The following is a 22,527-nucleotide window of genomic DNA, read 5'->3' as shown; positions in this document are numbered from 1 at the left end:
AAATATTTAAACACCACAAAAATATTAAGTAGGAGCATTCACTTGATCTTCTACGTGTATTGCTCACAGTCTTGCATCTTGTGTATTTCTTGGCCGTGACATTTCAGCTGACTAAAGTCCATTGCATATATACTACAGCATTTTAAAGTAACATCTTTTAATTTCACTCACAGAAGCATTGATTCCAAAACCAGCTGCATATTTATCCAATCAGGCAAAGAAAAGATCTTTTGCCAATATCAGTTTGGCAGCACAGCTCGAATTTTCATTAGGCATGTTCCTCACGGGGGAAAAGGTGAGGGAAGGTTCAATGACTAATAATATTCTCTATCTCCCTTCATACAAAAACCAAGCAAACACATTGAACCCACAGCACTACAAAGGCCTAGAGTGAGTGAGTGTTACCAATGGTAGCCGGCACCCTGTAGCAATTCAGTGTTTTAAATTATCTTGGTTCAATGGTGCCAATCTTAAACAATTAGCGAATGAGTTTTCAGTCAGATGCCTTATATCAAGGTCTGAACAATCTATCCCATTTTACCCTTTCTCATTCATTTAAGCAGAAGCAAGCAAAGGATTACACTCTTGTCTTCAATGCTCAAATTGGACTCAGTACTTGTATCTGTCTTCCAGACTAAACTTGTATTAATCTGCAGCCTGTCAGATAATTCATATTCTGTCACAGCATGCATTTAACTTATTATATGATTATTTAAATATGAGCTTTTTAGGGGTGGATTTTTTCATGTGTTACAAATGTTAGAAGATGGGGCATTTGATCAAAATCATCATGCAGATTGAGTTGCCAAAGAAAATCAGACTTGAAATTGTAAACTTGGAACTTAATATTAACATTTGCTTTTGGAAGATTTGATTTAGCATTCAGCAAGAAAAGAGGAAAAGACATATACCATCTAATTTCTTCTAAAATCTTTTTTCAAAAAAATACACCCTACACTTCTTTCTAGACAGATTAAATACATATAAATGCAATGGTCTCCCCAGTGAAGGTTAGTGATCTTTTACACGTTTGTACACAGATGTATACAATACCTACACATTGAACTTCTGCCTAGGGGACAAGACAAAAAAAAAAAAAAGAAACAGAAATGCAGAATCAAGGTGCCCTGCTTTCCAGTTCACCATTGCAACTGCCTGTGTGGGAGCCATAGAAGATCCACCTATCTATTTTTATATCTTTTTACCAATAGCAGTTTTAATGCTGTTAGCTGATCAGGATACAGTAGGACTCCCTTCTGCACAGGTGCTGTATATATTTCAGTTCTGCTGTGGTTTGGTGCCAAGGCTGGTAGTAGTAAGCACACTGCTATACTTGGAGCTGAAGGGAAGTAAAATATAAGAAGAATTTATGGAAAAGGATAAAGTTCTGCTGGAGATGAGCATTGTTGTCCTCAGGGAACAGTCATCTGTCCCTGGTCTTTATACTGCTTTCAAAATACCTATTTTACATGGCTGTTATGCAGACTAAAGAAATTGTGTGTGTGTACAGGGGTTTGGATGCAAGAGGAACAGACTCTCCTTCAAATGGCTGCAAATTTAAATCCAGAATAATTCTCTTTACATGAATCCAAAATCCAACTTCTGCAACTCACGGCAAAGTATGGTTTCAAGATGTAAGACAAGCAAGGCAAGAATACAAACAAAATTACAGCATTATCAGACCTGATCCTCAGGTGATGCAAAACACTAGTTCTGCTTGCCTCAGGGGAAGTGTGCTGGTGACTTACAGGTGTAATGCCATCCTGATATCCTTTTAAAACCAGGGTCTTTTAAACCTGAGAAACAACAATGCAAATGTGCTTATTAATGCGTTCCTTCCAAAATATACAACCCACAGCATACTCGTACAGATACTAGGATACATAGAAAGTTGCTCACCAAAGTATGAATATCATGGAATGTTATTATTTTTTAATGAGATGCTAGATTTGAAGGAGAAAGGGAAGGTTCATCTCCCTCTCTGGGGAGAATATATTTTAGTCAGAGTAAACATGTCAGAACACAAACACTGTATATGAACAGAAATGATTAAGTGAGGCACCTCTCCTCTATGAAGAGCACAGAGGAGATGAAAACAGAAGATGCTCTGAGAGAGTTATACAGATCTGCATAATTCCTGTAGCACATCTAGGCTAGAGACCATGCTTTAATTTTCTTCTTTTAGCACTGCTGCCTACAAAGTGTGTGGGATATTGTGGAAATGGAAGAACCTGCAGAAGGAATAGACTAGAGGGGTGCTGGGGAGAGCTTAAGGACTTTATCTCAGTGCCTCTGTGCTGGAAGGCCTCTGTGAACAGATGGGGTTGTGAATTAGGTAATACCTGTGTGTGGAGAAGCCAAAGAAAATAACAAGTAAATAAAACCAAGCAGAGAGTGAGGCTCAAAAGAGGGGACTAGCTTGCATAGTTACCATGTTATTGAGAGGCACCAAGCTCCTGACAGACTGCAGCTCTTCAGGAGATTTACTCTGATAACCTGGTGATCAGGAATTGCTTTCTCCAAAGCAAAAAGAAATGGTTCAGTAGTAACATCTATACACCTGACCTTTAACAGAACAATTTTTCCCCAGCAAGGTGAGGGATTGGATTGGAGCAGAGAGGTTGTTCTCCTCTTGATCTTGCCCAGGTGTCAGCTTCAAAGCTGCTATTTCATGGCTGTCCAAACTGCTCTAATTGCAAGTGCTGCAATCCCTCTTCTCCCAATTCCCCACTATTTAGTCCCACACCCCTAGCAATCTCTCAGGCAGTTGTTTGACCTTTCACTGAATGATTTCAGATCTAACTCAGCAGGACACTAACCAAAAAAGAATAGGTTTTTTTGCTATGTTAGTTCTGTGATATGAATCATCCACTGGTTGAACAAGCAGGAGCACCCTGGGAGAGCATAACCCATTCAGTGGGGAGAGATGGAAGCCTGGCAGCCAGTCAGGCTGGGCTGGGCTGCCATGCAACCGTGGCACATCACTCCCCATCACTAGACCATTCTACACCCTAGGAACTTGCCAGTATTTTTACCTGACAAAGCCACACAATTTCAGAAGGACAAGCAGGTGGATAATTAGAGAAATGTCTTAAAAATGTTACTCTTAAAAAAAACCCCAACATTCTGTACTCTCCTAAAAAAGTTTTAAAAATCCACTAAGCTATAGAAAAACCAACACCTCTGTAATATTCTCTTGTACTGTAGCAGAATCAAAACTTTTCAGACACCAAAACTCAAATTCTGCATGAAGAGCCAAATTGGACAGTGGTGATGGATGTGAGCAGAGTGCATTTCCAAAACAGCCCAATTCAAAGAGAGTGAATACAATTTGGAGCATCTTGTGTATTTTTAGTGTTATATTGGGGGAGTTCTGAACAACTAAATATCAGGAAATTCATGAAAACTTAAACAAGTAACATTATTTGTTTTCTTCAGTCAGATGATTTTAAAATGGTTAATATTTGATAGCACTACGATAAATATTTTAATAGAGTATATTGCAGTCAGTTAGGAATAGATCAAAAAGATACAAAGTAAGCTCCACTAGATAAACTTTTATTAGGTACATGAAATAGAACATAAAGCTTGATAGCAATTACTACTTAATCTATTCACATTTGGAAGCGTATTGAAGGGGAAACTTATAACTCAGTTGTTATGAATTATTAAATGTTCATTTGAACAGTGATGAGCAGGACTTCTTTTCCTCTGAAAAATCTGTCACGCTTTCCTTTTAAGCCTGCTCAGTGGCCATAGATTCTGTGTAATTTGCCTGCTCACTGCCTTTTTATGAGGACAGAATAAGAGATCAATAGCAGCACAGACTCACCCAGATGGGGCATTTTTATGAAGGGGCCTTAAAAGGACCATTTAGAAGTACGTAAAGTAATCTCCATCCTACTTAAATGCAGATAAAAATTACTGACCTGAGGCAAATAAAGATAGCCAAGGTTTCCTACCTTGGCACTGATGCAACTGACGGCATTGCTCACCAGCACATGCTGATTATCATTATCAACTGGTTTCAACAGTTGTTGTTTTAACTTCCTTTACACATATGCAGACACAACAGTATGGAAACCAAAGTTTCCTTTAGAAGAAGCTGATGGGTTTTAACTTGCAAAGTGCTGACAGCCTCCACTAACAGAAGCTAAGCTCCCCCAGTGGTATTAAAGTTAAAAAATGCCTTTTAATTACCATTAATAAATGGATGCCATGGAAATAGGTATACTATGATTTTGTCCACCTGTAAGTTTAAATTTTAAAATACTAGCTTGCATGTTTGATGGATTTCAGAGTTACTTTAGGTACAGGGGCATGCCTAATGTTAAGGTGTGTTTCTGCTCTGAATTTAAACATGCTAAATCAATGTAATCCTAAAGTAATCAGGTTTTCTAATGTCAGATTTGTACTTCTGTAGAGCTGACTATTGTAGTATCTAACAGGAAAGGAATTCAAGACCTTCGTTACACACTACTACTATTTTACTCACTTGTTCAAAATATTTTGAATGTCTTGATTACCTGACAGTGTTTGTTATGAGTAATCTGTACAGGTGGGGTTAAAAAATTCAGACTGAAGGTTTTAAGGAAATTTAGTCAAACTAAGGGTGTTATTATTTAGTATCAATAAATTGAGCGATTCAGCAAAGAATTTCTGAATCTAATCAAGACTTTTCAAGATCTGAGCTCTTAACTAAAACACTTAACAGAAGTGCCTTTTTGCATTTCCCAGTTCCCATGTCACCCTATTTTCTGACCATTTTACCTGGTTCATTTTAGAGCTGTGAGTCATGTGTTTATCTTCATCCTTGCATGCTTGCAGGCAATGGAGCATCTCACAATAGAAACTAAAGCTGTTCTGAGCTGGACCAGTGCCCTCTGTGTGACACTTGCAGGCTGTATGAGCTTCAGGCAGCAGAGGCATCCAGATGCTGGAAGGTGCAGCTTATAGATTTTCTTAGCCAAAGAATTCATCAGTATCTTCATATTTAATTGCTCTCAGTGAGTCCTTCAGCCACTAATTTGCCTAATAACTTCTTGAGACATTAATACTTTTGTTATCCAAATGTTCTGGGCACAAGTTCACAACAACAACAATAATAATTAAATACCTTTGTTTAACTGGTTGGTTATTCCTTCTTGGTTCTTGAGAGGAAGAATAAATGAATAATCATTTCCAATTCAGCTTTTCCATGACATCTGTGATTTTAAAGACATATATTTTATTTTTCTTCAATCTGTCTTTTCTTTCTTACGCTGAAGAAACATAATCTGTTTAATCTCTTCTTTTATATGGCCTGCTTATAGCTGTGACAGCTTTTCATTCTACCTTTTATGGTATTACTGCATATATATATATACATATACATCTTTTCAATAACAGGTCAAGAGATAGGCACATCATGAAGCTATATAGTGACATTGTGGTGTTTCCACTTCACTCTTTTTCCTGTCTTGAAAAATTCAATAATCTATTTGCCTTTCTGACTGATGGAGAGCATTAAGTCAAAATTTTCAGTAAAACACCCTGAACTACTCTTAGGGTGCATTTTCTAAATAGTAAAGCCAAGTATCTGTAGGAATGCTTTATTTTTGAACACTTAATTTCTGTCACCCACACCTTAGAAATTCTTCTGAAGGTCTTTATAGCCACAATACCTTTGTAGTCTGAGCAAATTTATTAGACCATGCTTTGTTCACTTTTCCAGCAGAATTCTATATGTGTAAGTCCTCATAAGACTGATTAGTAGGTCCTGACATCTATTCTTACGCTGCTTCTTATTATTCAAGCTTTAATTATTCCATTAAAAAAAATAAATTAAAAGGAAAAAACAAAATCCTTGCTGAGGCATCTTGGAAAATGCTTTTTGTAGAGTAAAATACATTGTCAACCAGATCTTTTGCATCCATATAGTTACTTGATTCTTTAAAAAAATCCTTTACAGGTTTGTACATTATTATTTCTCTCTTACGTACTCATCATGTTCACTCATCTAACTGTTAATTCTGTTCTTTATCACAATTTCTATTAACTTGCCTGCTGAAGAAGTTCTGATTTCCAGTCTCTAGTTCCTCTCCATCTCCTTGAAATCTTTATAAAAATCACACCTGCCACAGGTCCTTTTTTGTAGTTAATCAAGCCCATCCTGAAAATAAGAAAAATTAAATTAGAAAAATCACAAGTAGCAGTGAAAATATTATTTCTGCATTTTTTAAAAATTTCTCGGCAGTAATATTTGCTTCTGTTGGTATGATGCAACAGACTTCCATTTTTAAATAATGTTTGTATAAACATTCAGACACACCTCCAGAACACACCCCCATCACCACAGGCAGGAGTCTGGTAACCTCCCAAAGCTCTTCTATAGTTAATAGATTTTTCCCTTCCCTACCTTACAAAGCATTTATTTGCCCTACAGCCTTTCTAGAAGACCTGGCTTCTCCTACGTTTAGAAAAAAAATATTAATGGCTAATTTTTATGACTTTACTAAATTTCTCAATCATTTCTGGCCTACCTTGGTACTTTAACCTGTTATAGCTCGTTTGTACTCTTTTCTTTTTTCCTTCATTTCATCATAACTGATGATTGTTTTGGTTTTTTTTTTTACCCTTTCTTTACCCTTTGTAAATGTATTTTCTTATAAAGTTTTTTAAATCTGCTGCTAACAATGTAATTTTTATAAGAATTCTGTTAAATAGGTTTGGGGGTATTTTGATACTCACTTTACTCTGCATTTACTCTAAAATACAACCAGCTCACCAAATCCCCTGCAGACATTCTGCCCCTTTAGCTTTTCCTTGCATTTGTCTCTAATAAGTGTCTGCATGATCTCTTCTCCCAGATCCATACACCTGAGACATGGACCAGCCCTTCCAGCTATTTCAAATTCCTCTTCAGGTTAAGCATGCAAGGAAAGATTTTGACAAGGAACATGGATATGATAAAATCAGGAACAAAAGCTTGATCTCATAAATGTCAGTCCAGCTTTCTGTCAGATCTTTGACTATCAGCTTTTATAGCACAAACTCACTGTGAAAGTGAATAGAGCTTTACAGGATTTACAGTATAAATTTGGAGGGGACTCATAGCCCACACAAAAGTACCATGATGTTCAGTAAAATATTAACAGCATTGCTCTTTCAATTTCTCCCAAATCAGCACAACTTTGAGCTGTTGATAATGGCCTGTTGAGTTTTGTTGATAATGGCCTGTTCTTCTCTAATGTTGGACTATAGTCAATGGAAAAATAATTTTAAGAGACTTCTGGAAGAAGCCAACCTCCTTATATTTACCTTAGCTTCTAAAGAGAATAATTAAATTGTTAATAAAATTGTTACCTGTAATCATCAGGTGAGAAGTGACAGTGCTGGAAGTTTAAAGATGTTACAGAGAAGAGGGAAGATTCTGATCCTAATTCAGTTGTTGACAATTAATTTCTATAGAAGACTACTTGTATCTGAAGCCAACTTGAAATAATTATATTAAAGGGACTGTATTTATTAACACCACTGACGTCAACAGGCAGCTGAGGTCCAGGATGATTAAAGTGTATTACCCAAAGTTATGTTGCATTTTTATAACTACATCTTGGACAGGTACTTCTTGATATGCTTTTTTCTTCTTGCCAATGACTTGTCTTTTTGTTCAGATGGACAGGGAAAGCCATGGAAAGCTGTTAGATGCTACAATAGTCAGCTCTACAGAAGTACAAATCTGACATTAGAAAACCTGATTACTTTAGGATTACATTGATTTAGCATGTTTAAATTCAGAGCAGAAACACACCTTAACATTAGGCATGCCCCTGTACCTAAAGTAACTCTGAAATCCATCAAACATGCAAGCTAGTATTTTAAAATTTAAACTTACAGGTGGACAATAGTAACAACTGCACTGATGCCACTGGCTGAATCTAGAGCCAGCATTTTGATTTGCACTTGCCTGTACATCAATTTACCCACTTTATTCCCTTTCTAGAGAATGAGTGGAATAGTTTTCCAAATATTTCATACTTTTTAGACATTTATCTGTATTTTTCCAGATTTACAGATCTCTCTGTGGACGACCCAAAACATTGTTCCAGCTTATGGAACCAGTATCCAACTAACCTCTGTTCTTACACTCTTTCCTGCTTAAATTTGAAACCTTTTCCAATAGACTCAAGGATCTATTCTTGCCCTTCAAAACTTCCAGGTTATAAGGAGTTCAGCCATTATCTCTTTGGAGGAGGAATTCTCCCTTTAACAGGTGTTTAGGTGAGCCTAAGAAGCAGCACCAAGCCGCTACAGATCAGGGGCACACAGGGGCTGAAATAAAGAGCTACCAGGTTTGTTCTCACATGCACTACCCAGTCCCCAGATACACTGACAAGTGCAGGAGGAACCAACTCCAGTGTCCTTAGTACAGAACAGCAGTCCATAGGAGACAGTTCAGTAGGGTGTTCTGTTCATGAGATGCTGCACCACTGAGCTCTGAATGGCTCACATATTTTAAATGGGAATTCAACTTGCTTTATAAGCCAAAGGATCCTTGAAATAGGACTCTTACCTTGAAGAATTTAGAATTTCATTTCCAAGGAGTGTGAACAGTTTCATCACATGCAGCTTAAAGAGCTGAAGCTGCATTTTGATCATGAGGCAATCTCTAAGCATCTAAGGCAGACAAGTTACTCTCACAAAATTCAAAACCCTAACTTACTTCCTACTGATTTCAGAACAGGAGAATCCCATAATGAGATTTAAACTGGGACTTGCTAGTGCAAGGATATTAATCTTGAGGGCAAGCATAGCATCCTTAAATCAGCTCCATTATGTTGACATTACGCAGCAAAGCCCAGCTCTGCAAGGAGGCTTCTACTCTCAGAAAGAGCATCCTATTCCACATATCTTAGATTACAACAGCATACTGCAACATACTGCAACACAAACATCTCAAAAATTGAGCTGGATGCTTTGAAATGCTTCCAATTACATTTGCACACGTGCCTTTGGTACACAACTAGGGAGAAATATGAAAGGTGGCATGTACACTGCATAACTTCTGCAAAGGTATGAAAATTTGGGTCAAGATTTACACCACCTGTCAAAATAAAGCCATATCCTGCAATAATTTTTCTGCAATGACCTGAGAGCTTTGCTAGTTCATGCTAAACCATTACTGATTTAAAACAAAGTGCAAAGACACTTTGAGAAGTGTACTCCAGTTTTATCTTTTATTCAGTGGCAAGATGACAACTTAGTGATGATGCTGCAGCCCACGCTGCACTGCACCATTAGAAGGACCCTGAGTGTTTTGCAAATACAAAACATTGAACCAGCTAAGATGTGTTGAGCACCTCCCTCACCTACTCCTACCCGCCCTGGCTTTAGCCCAAACCCTTCTCCAGAACTGTTCCAGTTCCAACTACTTCCCCTCATCACTCCTCCTGCTGTTTTAGCTAAACAGCTACTCATTCTGTAGCTTCTGGCAGTCTCCAGAAAACCAGCATCCCACTCGGATCTGCCATGCTACCACTTCAGAAATGCTGTCTCACAGCAGAAAACCTTTGCCTTTCACACTCCTGTCATACCCTCACTGCACTCTGGGGCTGTGTTTGAAATCACAAACAGCAGGCGCTGTGCTGGCTGGCCCTGCTTGCCAGCCCTGCTTGCCTTGGGGTTCCATGGAGCAGGAGGAGGCCCCATTGCTGTTTGCCCCCAGGGGTGGTCCCTCACAAGGCTCCAGGCCTACAGAAATTCATCCTACCTGGAATGAGAGCCTTTCCTGGCCCTCCACTAGCACATGCAGGCAGCAGCACAGATGTGTTGCAAATCCCCTCTTGCCATAGGAGTCAATGTCAAGGAATATAGAGTTCTCAGGGAGCTGGGATATGATCAGTCAGGTTTCCATTGCCATCACTGCCAAGGCTGCTGGAAGAGAAGGACAAACATGATAGGAGCTGTGAGATCTCCAGTGTAATGCAGAGGGTTCTCTGGGGCAAATGACAGCACTGGACCCAATGAGATAAGCTTGTCAGGAAATACAGATTAAGCATCATCCCAGGTCTGTTGTGCAGAAATTTGTCTTTTTTTTTCACTGAGAGTTTTAAAAGAAATATAGTCAGAACATGATGTTTTGAAAGTGCATTCTAAAAGTACATTTTCCTAAAAATTGAGTGGGTTTTGTGTGACCCTTCCTTTTCCAAGCCAGAGGTTTGTGACATTGCTGCACACACAGATTGTCAGGAACAGAAAATGACCAAGGTCTTGGTTTCTCAGCCTTAAGTGCAGGTGGAAGACTTTTTAAGTAACACAACTACTTCTTTCCATCATTAGATTTAAAGCTATTGATACAATATATCTTTGGAAATATCTAGCACATTATCTACAGTAATTTATTAGATAACAATTAAAGGAGATATCCTTGGTATTTTTCAACTCTGGCATGACTTGACAAATTAAAAATTGGAGAAAATAATTTTAAACAAAATAAGGAAAGTACTTTGAAGTGAAATCACACTTGGCAGTTATCTATTCCTCAAGGATCCCAGGTTATTTCAGTCTTCATTAATAATTAAATTTTAACACCTTTGTGCATCACAATTGATAAACAGAAATATAAGTACGTTAATCAGCATGCCAAAAGCAATGCTAGAACCATATAAAGCTCACAGGGAAACAGCTCTTACTCATGAGAATATAACTCTGGTCTTTTTAATATCCTGAATTACCTTAACAGTTTGTCATAGTATGCAATATCAACATCCATGGTTAGAGACATTATCTTTAGTTGGTATGCTGATAGAAAGAACTTTTCAGATACTATCCCAAACAAACCATGCTATGTACTCTCTAAGACAGGTCTGTGTTTATTCAGATCTTTTTCTACATTATAGCAAAACTTTAAAGTTGGTTAAAAATATTAATATAATTCTGTTACTCTTGAAACAACTTATTAGTGGTAGCCTGCGTATCAATATTGTGAAAAATCTGTAGGTTGCCTCTATGCCTGCCTCAGCTCTATTGGTTGGTGTGTAATAATGAACATCTTTCAGACATTTTTGTTGAACTGTGTGATAAATCAGTTTTTTAGATGTTTTCAGGTAAAAAAACACTGGCTAAGACTGTGACATTGGTTACACTTGGTAAAACACTGCAGAAAAACTGGTGTGCCTGAAGAAGATTGCATTGGAAAGAGAGGCACTGTTATCTGGGGTTTCCCATCTAATGGTTGCTCTGTCATGAAGATAAATGCACAATGATAACCCCAAGCAAGTCTGTGTGCAGCAATAAATACTGTTGATGAAAACTAGCATGAAGCAACTAATAGCTTTAATTATTTGATACATTAATTTATTCGTCCTTATTTTTGCAGAGCGCTACATGCCAGCTGTTTGAATCATCTTATTGGTATTCTGATGAAAAGAGTGGAAAAGTAAAGCATTGCACCAATTAAAATCCCTCTCACAAGAGAGCATGTTATCATCTGGTATATCTCAGACAGGAATTAGGATATAAAAATCTGCCTGTTGAATTCATTTTTTAATTTTAATGTCATACAAAAATAGACAACAGGTAATATTTTTATAGGACAGGTGAAGCAGAGTGGATAAAAGATTTGCATATCTTTACTGTGTACCTTATGTATGAATATGAAGCAGCTGAAGTTCTGATAGGTGAGATTAGAAGGACATACAATACACAACATTGGTATTTGAGATTGCATAAGATGATTAAATACTGACAATCACATATGATAATTGGACAAGATTGCATAGTCCTTTTTTAAACTACATAGTTTAGAAACCTTTTTAAAGCTGACTGTCAGCAAACTCCCCTGGAAACAATAATCAACTCTGCTGTTGCATTTATCTAATCAGCAGTGCAATGTAATAAATAGAGCAGGAATTCACAGGACCTGCATCATTCCCTCCTTTTGTTTGCACAGGCAAGCAAAAGGAGGGAACTCATTGGACTTTCCTTGGCATCAACTTCCCCATTGTTCACTAGCAATAAGAAGTTTTACTCTGAATAGCTTTGACACCTATAGGGAAGTGTTTTTATCCCCATTCTAAAGCTGGCTCAGCAAAAGCACTCTGCAGCATTTCATTCACACTCAAAACAATAAATCAATGTAGATTCATTCAGAAAGATCTCCTGATTCACAGCATTGTTACTTGAACAAAAAACCCCATCCCTCACTTCATACATGTTGTAGGAATTATGCAAATCTTTTACCTTTGTCTTTGCATTGTAACCAATGTTCACACAAATTCAGAATGTTCATCTCCTGAGAGATTCTACACATTAACTTTACACACTGGTGCTTTTGTATCCTGTAGGAGAACACTGTCCTGTTATCTTAAACCTTTCTTTTGGGAAATGCACACAGAAGGAATATATAATGACATATAGATACAAAGTTGGCTTTACCTTTCCTTGTGGTCACTGCAAAAGAGCTGATCAGTCACACTTCCATTTAGTTACATACCCATCCCACTTTAATACCCTTGATAATTACTGCAGTGCAGTTAAAGATCGTTGGTGCTTCCATTACAAATGCTGGGTTTATGTAGTTTAGAAGTTGATCATAACATATATTTCCAGTAGGTGTTTTTTTTTCAATTGTTCAAAAGCTCCCATGCAATTGGCTTTCAGACAAATGAAAGCCAAATGTGAGAAGAAAGTTTGTAACTTTCAAATTATTTTAGATTACAAATGACTTTAGGATAGCAGTAATTATTAATAGAAGCCACCAACAACACATTCTGTCACTCTCTTTTACTCCTTCCCTAAAAAAATTTAGGGAAACACTAAAATTATTCTAATCCCCTAAATCATTGGGGAAGTATTTTCAGTTGTGATTATCTTGCCTTTGGTTTTGCTGCCAAATACAGTAACAAGTGTTTGGGGCTATTTAATAGATTTTCAAAGCCTTCAGTGTAGTGTTCACTGGGAAGAATAGCCAAAAGAGAAACTATTTTCTCTGCAAACAAAGACAAATTCTTTGCATTCTTTTGTGCCCATAACATTATTCCAAATCAAACACCTTAGCAGCCAAGGATGCAGGAACATTCAGCCTTTTATATAATTCATAATCATGTATTTGAATTGCTGACCTTCGCAAGATCCTGCTTTGGTTTGTTTTCCAGACTTTCTCCTGTGGTTTCGTGCTCTGTAAAAGCAATACTTGTTGCAGGTCTGTTTCATAATTCTTGGGAAAATCAAGTTCCAAGAAAATCCCGTTGTTGCACATGAAGCAGAAAATGCTGCTGTGCAGGCAAGGTCACCCTGCCAGCCCTTTGGACAGGACTGAGGTGGCCACAGATGTCTCAGGAGGAACAGCAGCTGGGCGCTCCCAAATGAGCCCAGAGCAGGACAGGAGGGGTGAGGACAGCAGGACAGGAGCAGTAAGGGACAGCAGGACAGGAGCAGTAAGGGACAGCAGGACAGGAGTTTCCCTGCACACAGCCCCCCAGGCCAGGGCAGCAGAGCAGCTCCAGCTGCAGCCACGGGGTCAGGTACAGCCTGCAGGGCTCAGCTGGAGCTCAAATGGGAATCTGCAGCAGGCAGAGGCTGCCAGCAGAGCAGGGCCCAGGAGCCCCTGGCAGCACTGCTCCCCACTTACATCCCCCAGAGCCCCTGGCAGCACTGCTCCCCAGTTACAGCTCCCAGTTACAGCCCCCAGAGCCCCTGGCAGCACTGCTCCCCAGTTACAGCTCCCAGTTAGAGCCCCCAGAGCCCCTGGCCACACCTGCCAGCTCCATGTACATGTCTGAAGTGACTTCTGGAAAGCCAATGGCAGTAGCTGCTTGTATTTAGGGAAACAAATCCCATCCCCCAATTCATAAGGCCTTTTGTTGACTTCATCTTTTGCATCTGAGCACTTTTTGTGCTTAACTAGTTTTACTGATAGTGGTTACATCTAAACCCTGCCCTTGCTGTTGGCAATAGAAAAAAATAAATAAAAAAACCAACAACAACTCTGGAGTTATAACTGCTTCTTTTCCTAGTTAAGGGAAGAGAAGACAGGTCATGTAAGAATGTTCATTTTTCTCCAGGCAGAGAGGAATAATGGCACTGCAGCTTCCAGCTTTGTAAGTGAAATATGAATGATAGGGGCATGTAGTCCCTTCTGAGCAACTAATGCTCATACGTAGTTTATTGCTCTCCTGAGATTACCCTAAAGTATGATCAGGGTCATACCAATTCAGTGGTGCTCCTTTATAAGCAAAGCAATAAAAAGAATAGGGAAATTTTTCTTCCCCCCACTTTGGGAATCATCCTCTTTTGTACAAGTATGAAATTGGAACCATCAAAATCAGAAAACCACAAGGTTAAATCATTCATTTCCTGAAACCATGGAAGATTGAAAGGTATTAGTTCAACTATAATTCTTAGATAACTAAATCTGGATTTGTTTTCATCCATCTTAATACACAATTGTGTAGTTTTACCAAAGCTACTGTGGCTATCATGTATGAGTATCAATTCCAAAATTCAATTTTTCCTTGTGTCCTTTGAAACAGGTTAGATGTATTTCTTCTCATAATTCTTTATTAATTAAACCCAAGGATTTTAGATTAAGAATAGAGATGAAAAATGAGAAAGCACAGACACAAACTGTGAAAAACAGTAACTTTCTATCTCTGCTATCCTCATACCATGATTAAAACCCCCCACATATTCTGTACAGGATTTTGCACTTTCAGTGGTGAGAGATAATCAACTAAGCTTACCCATGTGGATGCTAGGATAAATTACTGCCTATCTGTAGGAGAGAGGAATCACCATCCATTCTCTGGCTGTGTGCTGGGCAGAACTCTGAGTAATAGCTACATTTTCTTGTAGAAACTCTGAAGATTTCACCTGCAATTTGATTAGAACTGGCTTGGCTCTGAACTGCCTGTTGTGCAGAAAAAACAGAAATTATATGTAGGCAAACAATCTAAAAATTCTACTGGAAATTTTCAGTGAACACAGTATCTCCATTACTCCCCTATTCATTTACTCTCTGATAACTCAATAAAAGTGGTTTGATAAAAAATCAAGTGTCATTTCAATTGTGTTTCTAACAGGCATTTCTAAGACAAGTCAAGATGGAGATGTCTGCCTTTAGAAACGACTCTCGCTTGGTCAATGTTTATTTCCTTGTATTGCTGGCAGTATAATTAATCACAACATTGTTTCAACTTTGCACCAGAGATCTTTGTATTAATGTTTGTCATTTTGTGACCATAATTTTGACACAGTAAGATATGCTTTAGGCTTGTACTTGTCTGCAGTGATTTATTTTGTCTTAGCTTAAGAATGTGCTTTGGTAGAGAAGTGCAAACCAGTTTTATTTTCATGCTATCAAAATCATCTGCCTTGTCTTGATAGTATCCTAAGATAGTTTTACTACTACAACAAATGATGAATTAGTGTCACTTCCAAGCAAAGAAATTATTATGAATATCTCATTTATAAGAACAGTAGCTGTTTTTCATATCAGGTATGTTTGTGGATTCAAAGCACTGAAGAAGTCTGATCAACACTGACACATATTCACAGTAGTAAAACATTTTAAAGCCATTTGGCAGTAATGTAAACGGTAACAATAAATTAAATTCTAAACACTGGAATAAAATAAGTAAAATGAGTCCTTCTAATTGGAAGACAGGCAGGGGAAGAAATCTCAGTGACAAAGGCTTCATCTCAGTTATTACTTATTGGTTATTCAAATGAGTAAGATACTTAAGCTATAAAAACCTGAAGTATTGTCATGTTCTGTGCAACACAAACTGCAAGAGCAGCAGCTGTAACCTTTCAGGAGAAGCCTGACTACTGTTTTCCCCATGCCCTTATATCCTCTTACCTGACATCTGTGCTACATGGGTGAAATCTCATAAGTCAGTGGAATGCCATGTAGATGTATTCAACACACAGCAATTATATATTGTATTATTATATACAATTATATATTGTATTTTCAGGATTTTTTCCCAAATACTGAAGGTATTCATTGCTGACTGTGGCAATTTGAAATATTTTGATTGCAGTCACTTATGTTCAACTGGAACATGCAACTGGGTACAATTTAAAAGAATTTGACACCTTTACATTCAAATGAGACTAAGTCTTTTGCATTCCTCAATTCCATTTCTGCCTATTTGACAAATTGTGGTGAAATTGTTGCTAATAATGTGTGCAGATGCTCACATTCTCATCAGGCATACACACAAGCTTCATTCACTGCAATTTCTTTTATATTTTGAGATTGTTTTTACCATTTATTGATTAAATGATCACAGATTTAGAGAATAATGCATGTTAGTTACAGGCTCCTCATAGTATTCACAGGAACTAATTCTGCATTTGACAAGAAATCGCTTGTGCTTGGCCTGGATTTACTGTACTTATTTATGCAGTGAGATGAAACCTCCCAATTTTTTCATGGCATTTCAATGTGCTGTTCAGGGCCTATATATAGACAGCCACTGCTTATGTTGGAGCTACCTATAAACATCATTACTGAAAACATGGGTTTCACTATGCTGGGTTTTTACTCACTTATGCACAGACAGAATATTCTGTTAGCATGTGTGCTGAAATCTTCCTCATTCATGAGTTCAAGTAATATTCTTTACTAAGTAGGAAGTACCAAGGCTACAAATGCATTAGAGAAAAAACCAGACAAGAATAATTTCTTTAGCCATGAGACCTGCATGCTCTCAAAATTATGAACAATGGATGGAATCCAAGGTCAAAAAAAACCTCAGTGGTGCTAGTAACAAAAACCACTGACAAACAGTATGGAAAATTCACTGCAGCAGAAGTCAGGGCAAAGCTTGCATCAGTGCTTTAGAAAAGACAAATATGTTGTGTAATATATTCAAAGCTGTCAACCCAGCAAACTTGTCCAGGGACTGTGATACTCATGATCTGGGAGACAAAAAGGAGGAAAGTGAAGGGATGGTTTTAAAAAGAGAGAGAGGGAGAGAGAAGTCTGTAACAAATGATGTGACAAAAGGCGCACACTGAAGGAAAATAGTGATAGAAGCAAACGTAGGAAACATTGTTTGAAATTTAAGTCTTAAGAATTCAAGAAAGGAAGCAAGGACCTATCATAAAAACTTTTCTTTAAAAACATTAATGATCTTTATGTTGTTCCCACAAAGAAAATTTCATCATAAATCCATATTTTGATGCAGAAAGAGAATACAATCAAAAAAATGTGTCAATAGCCTATCCCACCTGAACAAGATGCTGCTGTAGGCAAGCTGTACAAAAATTAACATAGCACAAAGAAAGGTAGAAATGTTATTATCTTCCCTCTTGGATGGCCTTTAGGAAAGACAGGAGTGTAGAAGAAACTGTATTTAAGCTCTGTGGCACCTTGTTGTTCTGTCTGGGCAGCAGACAGAACCTAAGGCCCTGGGCATGTGCTCTGCAGCTGCCCAGACACAGCAACAGAAGGTCCTCAAGCCGAGAGCACAAGGCTGTGCCAGGTGCCCCCCAGACTGAAGAGAGCAATCCCTGCATTTCTTCTTCTCTGTCTCTGCTGCTGCCTCAGAACTAAAATCAGCCAGAGCTGTCTAACTCTTTTCTTTCAAGAAGCTGCAAAGATATTAAAGTTGAGTTTTGGAGAGACTCGGGAATTTTCATGTATTATTCAGATTTGAACATTTAAGAGGAAAGTAGTAATTTGTCAAACAGCTGTGTTACTCACAATATTTCATTTAATTCCCAATATAAATTCTGTGAAACATTAGCACATTTATGGCAGGCTAAGACTATCCCTTGAGCTGGCTCAAAGATGGTATTTTCCCTTGTTTTCCTTTTTTGTTCCATTCCCAAATTCATTAACATTGCAATTAAAGATCAAGAATAGTTTGTGCATAGCACATATAGCAAAGCATGTTGTGCCTTCCTTTCTGTCTTCTTTGTGAAGTGTTTTAAGGATCCTATAACTGAACCCTGAACCATAGTTAGATTGCAAATTGATGAATTATGAGAATAATTTTAAAACAATTTACTTTCGTTTACTTTAAATATTTCACTTCATGCAGTAGCACAGATCTGGAGACTGTGCTCAGAAACATCCCTCAAAAAGGCCTGCAAAGCTCTCCAAAACAAATGAGATTCCTGTTTTGGTTTATAAGTGACCCATTTGGTGTTCTGGCTTCTAAGTAAGGAGGATCTGCCAGCAAATCCACAGCTAGTTCAGCCACACAGGTCTTGACAGTCTACAATGTGATGACTTCAGAATTAAGTCTTTTACTTGTGTCACTTCTCCATGTTTCATTCTTTGGTCAGAACTTGGTATCTGATGCCATTCAGATAATCATTAGTCAATACTAAAGTTTTCAAAGTAATCATGACCATACTTTCAGAAAGGTTAAAATGGTATTAGAGTGGGTCAGAATAAAGATAAAAGAAAATTGGCAAAAAATAATGGGATTTCATAACATTTCCAGATTTTTTTCATATAATTTCCAGCTCACAATTGCTATCTGCATGATACATATATGTGCATACATGTCTGTGTGCAAGAGAAAGAGAAGCACAAAATTAGGAAAGCTGTGACAATACAAGATCAACAATTCCAGAATTTTCAGCTATTTTGCTGAGACAATAAAACCTACCTGCATTACTGTGGGCAAACATTTAAAACATTCATATAAGAATAACTATGAAGCTTTTGATCCATCCCTTTTTTAAGCACATTTCAAAAACTTCCTAATGAGAAAGGAATGGTCTGATTTAGAAATCAGCATCTATAACATTGTATCCAGAATTTTGTAGATGGCAGAATTTTGTGTCAGGCAGAACAGCCAGCACAGAGCAAAATACCTCTTCAGCCCCTCATCTCCACTCACCTACAACTATAGACCAGATCTGAGCTAAGGATCTCTTCAAATAACAGGCTGTAGTATGCAAAATAAATTTTGAAATAGGAAAGATATTTGTTTTATAATACATTTTTAAAAATATGGTTTACTTCATACTTGAGAAAATTTGGATAAATTATTCCAGGCAAAATGTGAAGTGAAACATCTCCTCTGCTGGTTAAGAAGTGGCATTTAGTGAACTGTTGAGTCCCACTGAGTTTGTCAAGGCAAACAAGGATGTGTATTGATGGGACAGATATTTCACAATTTTCACTGCCTGAACTGTAGGAAGCATCCCAGCAATGAGTAGTCCAGAACATGCAGCTCCAGTAGCTGTACCATCAGATAAAGTACTTTGATTTTGCATATTAAGATGACTAAATATATATAATCTAAATAATAAAGTCAGCTTCAAAGATACATACCCTCAGTTATAAGGGATTTAATGCAAATATTGACCGTATTAAAATACAGTTATTTTTTCTGCCTGTTACCATTGTATTTTTTGGGTTGTTAATCTCATCACATTTATTTGGTGGGGACTTACTGTTTCTTACACGTTTTTTCTAAAGTATGAGTAGAACATTAAAATTCAGACATAGAATCATCAACAAAATGTGTTGTTGTACCTTAATATTCAATTTTTTCCATTGCAATTCAGAAACTGGACAACAGTATTAAATCCATAGCTCTTAGTAAAAACCTTTGACTGCTAAAGGACTCAGTAAAAAAAAATAATGATTTACTGGTCTCTCTTAATTGCATCTACAAATTTGCAACATATTGCATTATTTGGCCCACTTGGGTGCAGAACATCAGAAAGCAGCTATTGGAGAGACCTTCTAGGGTGAGAAAATTATTTTTCTGAAAGCAAGCCAGGACACATAAGATTACCAGTGAGGTTAGTGGTGGACAAAATTGTGCAGATTTATGTAGAACTACGCCGCTTAAGAACCTGGACTATTTCATTTGTAGTTCTCATTATATTTGGACTGCTTTTAAAAGTAATTAAATTAATAATTGCAAAACTGTACTTCTTTGTAGCAATAAACAGTAATGTTTAAGATAAAATTAACAATAATTTCTCTATTCTGAATTATTTAGAGCATTTTAGGCTAAGGTATACATAAATATCACATGATGTTGAGTCTGCTTCTTACTCCAATAATCTGTTCCCTAATTCTCCAAGTTAAAGCTTTTACTGTTACCTTCTACCTACATCATAGGTGCAAGTTCTTTACTAAAATTGCCTCGCTGTGGAAGGCAGGGCTGTAATCCAACACATATCATACTAGTGATATCATCTGAAATAAAACACAGATTGACACATTTAATTAGTATGTTGCTCATACTTCCTCATTGTCACTCATGAAATATTTGATTTCGTATTAAGCAGTACAAAGTAAAGCTGTCAGCTTTTCAAATACTATAATATTATGCATGTCTAAAAGTTTTGCCTGTATTATTGTCTCCTAACTCCCTTGTCAAATCTGATTTCTGAAGTTATTATCAGGCTACAATATCTAAGATATCTGAGATAGCTTTAAGGTGCCATGTACCAAAGCAGCAAATCTAATTAGAATGAAATATCTGATCTATCATGGAAATAACGTTATCTTTTATTTCCACATGTCTGCACCCTATAATCCCCATCCAACAGCATGCTGAATTTCCTGCCTGTGCTTGCCTTATTTTTTTTGCACAATTTTTTCAGATCACTAATACATGTAGCTCTTGATTATAAAACCTTCCCTCTCATGCAGATCTTTTTACTTCAGCAAAGCCACATTGCATTTTTAACCACTGTTCGTGGTTTCCAAAAGCTCTAGACACATTGCCCCTTTCATATAGCACACACCACCTAGTTCCAGTTCAGTAATAACGATGCAGACTTTAGCACAAGGCACGTATTAAAATTCTTATTATTTCATTATTAAATAGTCCTTCATATAAAATTAATCAATACTTTAGTCAGTGGTGTTAAGTGAATTCGATGGTTTTCCAAGAATACAGTCTTCAGGGGAAAAAAAAGAATCCTAGTATTTGAAAAAGCAGAGTCCCTTAAATGTCTCAGGAAGAGGAGGGAGGAGGAGCCTCAGTTCTGGTGAATTTCTGCTGAAAACAAACTTACGCTGCTCTCTGTTCTGTCCCCCTTCCCCCGGTGTCTTGCAGCGAACGTGTGTGACAATGAGCTCCTGCACTGCCAGAACGGCGGGACCTGCATCAACAACGTGCGGTGCCAGTGCCCACCGGCCTACACGGGCATCCTGTGCGAGAAGCTGCGCTGCGAGCGGGAGCCGGGCGGCTGCGGCGGCCGCAGCTCGGCCCCGGGCCGGGCGGGAGCGGGGCCGGGCCCGCGGCTCCTCCTGCTGCCGCTGCTGGCGCTGCTCGCGGCCCGCCCGCCCCGCGGCTGCTGAGGCCGCGCCTCGGGCCTCACACCCGGACTGTACACGGCCACGGGCCGCGGGAACGGGACAGAACCCCGGCGTTCGCCACTGGAATCCCTAAAGGAAAACACCGTCAAAATAACCACACAAACTAGCAAGGCCGAACTGAACTAAGCCATATCACTCAGTCACGGACAGGGCTGCGAGCGGACACTGCTCCCCTCTGCCTCCAGACACGCTGGCAGCCGCCTGCTCTGTCAGATGGATCGGCTGCGGGACTGACATGGCTTTGACAGCCCAGAACCCCAACGACATCCGCTACTCCTCTGGTGCGCTCCTGTACCTCCGCCCGGTGTGTGGACTGACCAAACCAAGGCATTCTTTGCTGTCAGTGCATTGTGGGTATAAGGAAATCTGTAAAAGCTGCCATATTGGCCTGCTTCAGTCCCCGAATCCTTTCCAACCTGTGCTTTAGTGAACGTTGCTCTGTAACCCTTGTTGGTTGAAAGATTTCTTTGTCTGATGTTAGTGATGCACATGTGTAACAGCCCCCTCAATACAACTCGAGCCAGTCATATCCTTGTATACCTTAGCAGCACTGCATCAGTAAGATGCTGTGTTCACCTACTGTACAAGAGTGGCTATAGGACAAAAAGTGTATTTATCCTTTTGTATTCAAATGAAGTTATTTTTCTTGAAATAATGTACAATGTAGATTTTTTGTATTATTGCCTATTTGTGTTACCAGACAATTTATTAATGTATTTAATTCTAATCAGGTAAGAGAAAACTATTACTTTTTATTTAGTCCTTTTCTTTTTCCTTTCATTTAATTGTGCAGAGATTTCTCTGTATGGGCAACGTGCTGGCATCAAAGAATATCAGTTTACATATATAACAAGTGTAATAAGATTCCACCAAAGGACATTATAAATGTTTTCTTGTTGCTTTAACACTGGAAAATTTCAAAGAATAAAAATTCCTGCATAAACAGTTCCAGGATGACTTACTGCTCTTTCTTAAGGCCTTTTTAGAAAGCAAACAAAAAAAATTTATGGTTTTACCATTCAGTATCTGGAGGAAACCCAGATTTCAAAGTGGAAATTACATCACAGCAATCTAATCTCACTTTAATTTTACTGCTGTTACTTTGTGAACTTAAAATGTTAAGGGCATCATTTGCTCAAGGAAGATTTCATCAAATCTGAACCTTGAAAAAGCTCTGAAAAGTTCACATCTTTGTTCTCTCAATTAATCACATACATTAAATTCCAAAACTAAAT

The 22,527-nt window shown here is 38.1% G+C and overlaps 1 protein-coding gene across 3 annotated transcripts in view; it reads left to right on the top strand.

The window, feature by feature from the left end:
• NTNG1 (netrin G1) overlaps positions 1–22,239 on the top strand; it is a 147,881-nt gene extending 125,642 nt beyond the window's left edge. For all 3 annotated transcript variants that reach the window (XM_058029906.1, XM_058029904.1, XM_058029905.1), the window contains one exon: positions 21,030–22,239. In XM_058029906.1, coding sequence (XP_057885889.1) covers positions 21,030–21,274 — 245 coding nt within the window. In that variant the 3' untranslated portion in view covers positions 21,275–22,239. The remainder of the gene's footprint in view (positions 1–21,029) is intronic.
• The last annotated feature ends 288 nt before the right edge of the window (positions 22,240–22,527 follow it).

The sequence above is a fragment of the Melospiza georgiana genome, chromosome 9, assembly GCF_028018845.1.
Source record: "Melospiza georgiana isolate bMelGeo1 chromosome 9, bMelGeo1.pri, whole genome shotgun sequence".
NCBI classification, from domain to species: Eukaryota; Metazoa; Chordata; class Aves; order Passeriformes; family Passerellidae; genus Melospiza; species Melospiza georgiana.
The sequence above is the reverse complement of the archived record's forward strand: the minus strand, read 5'-3'. Positions and strand labels throughout refer to the sequence as shown.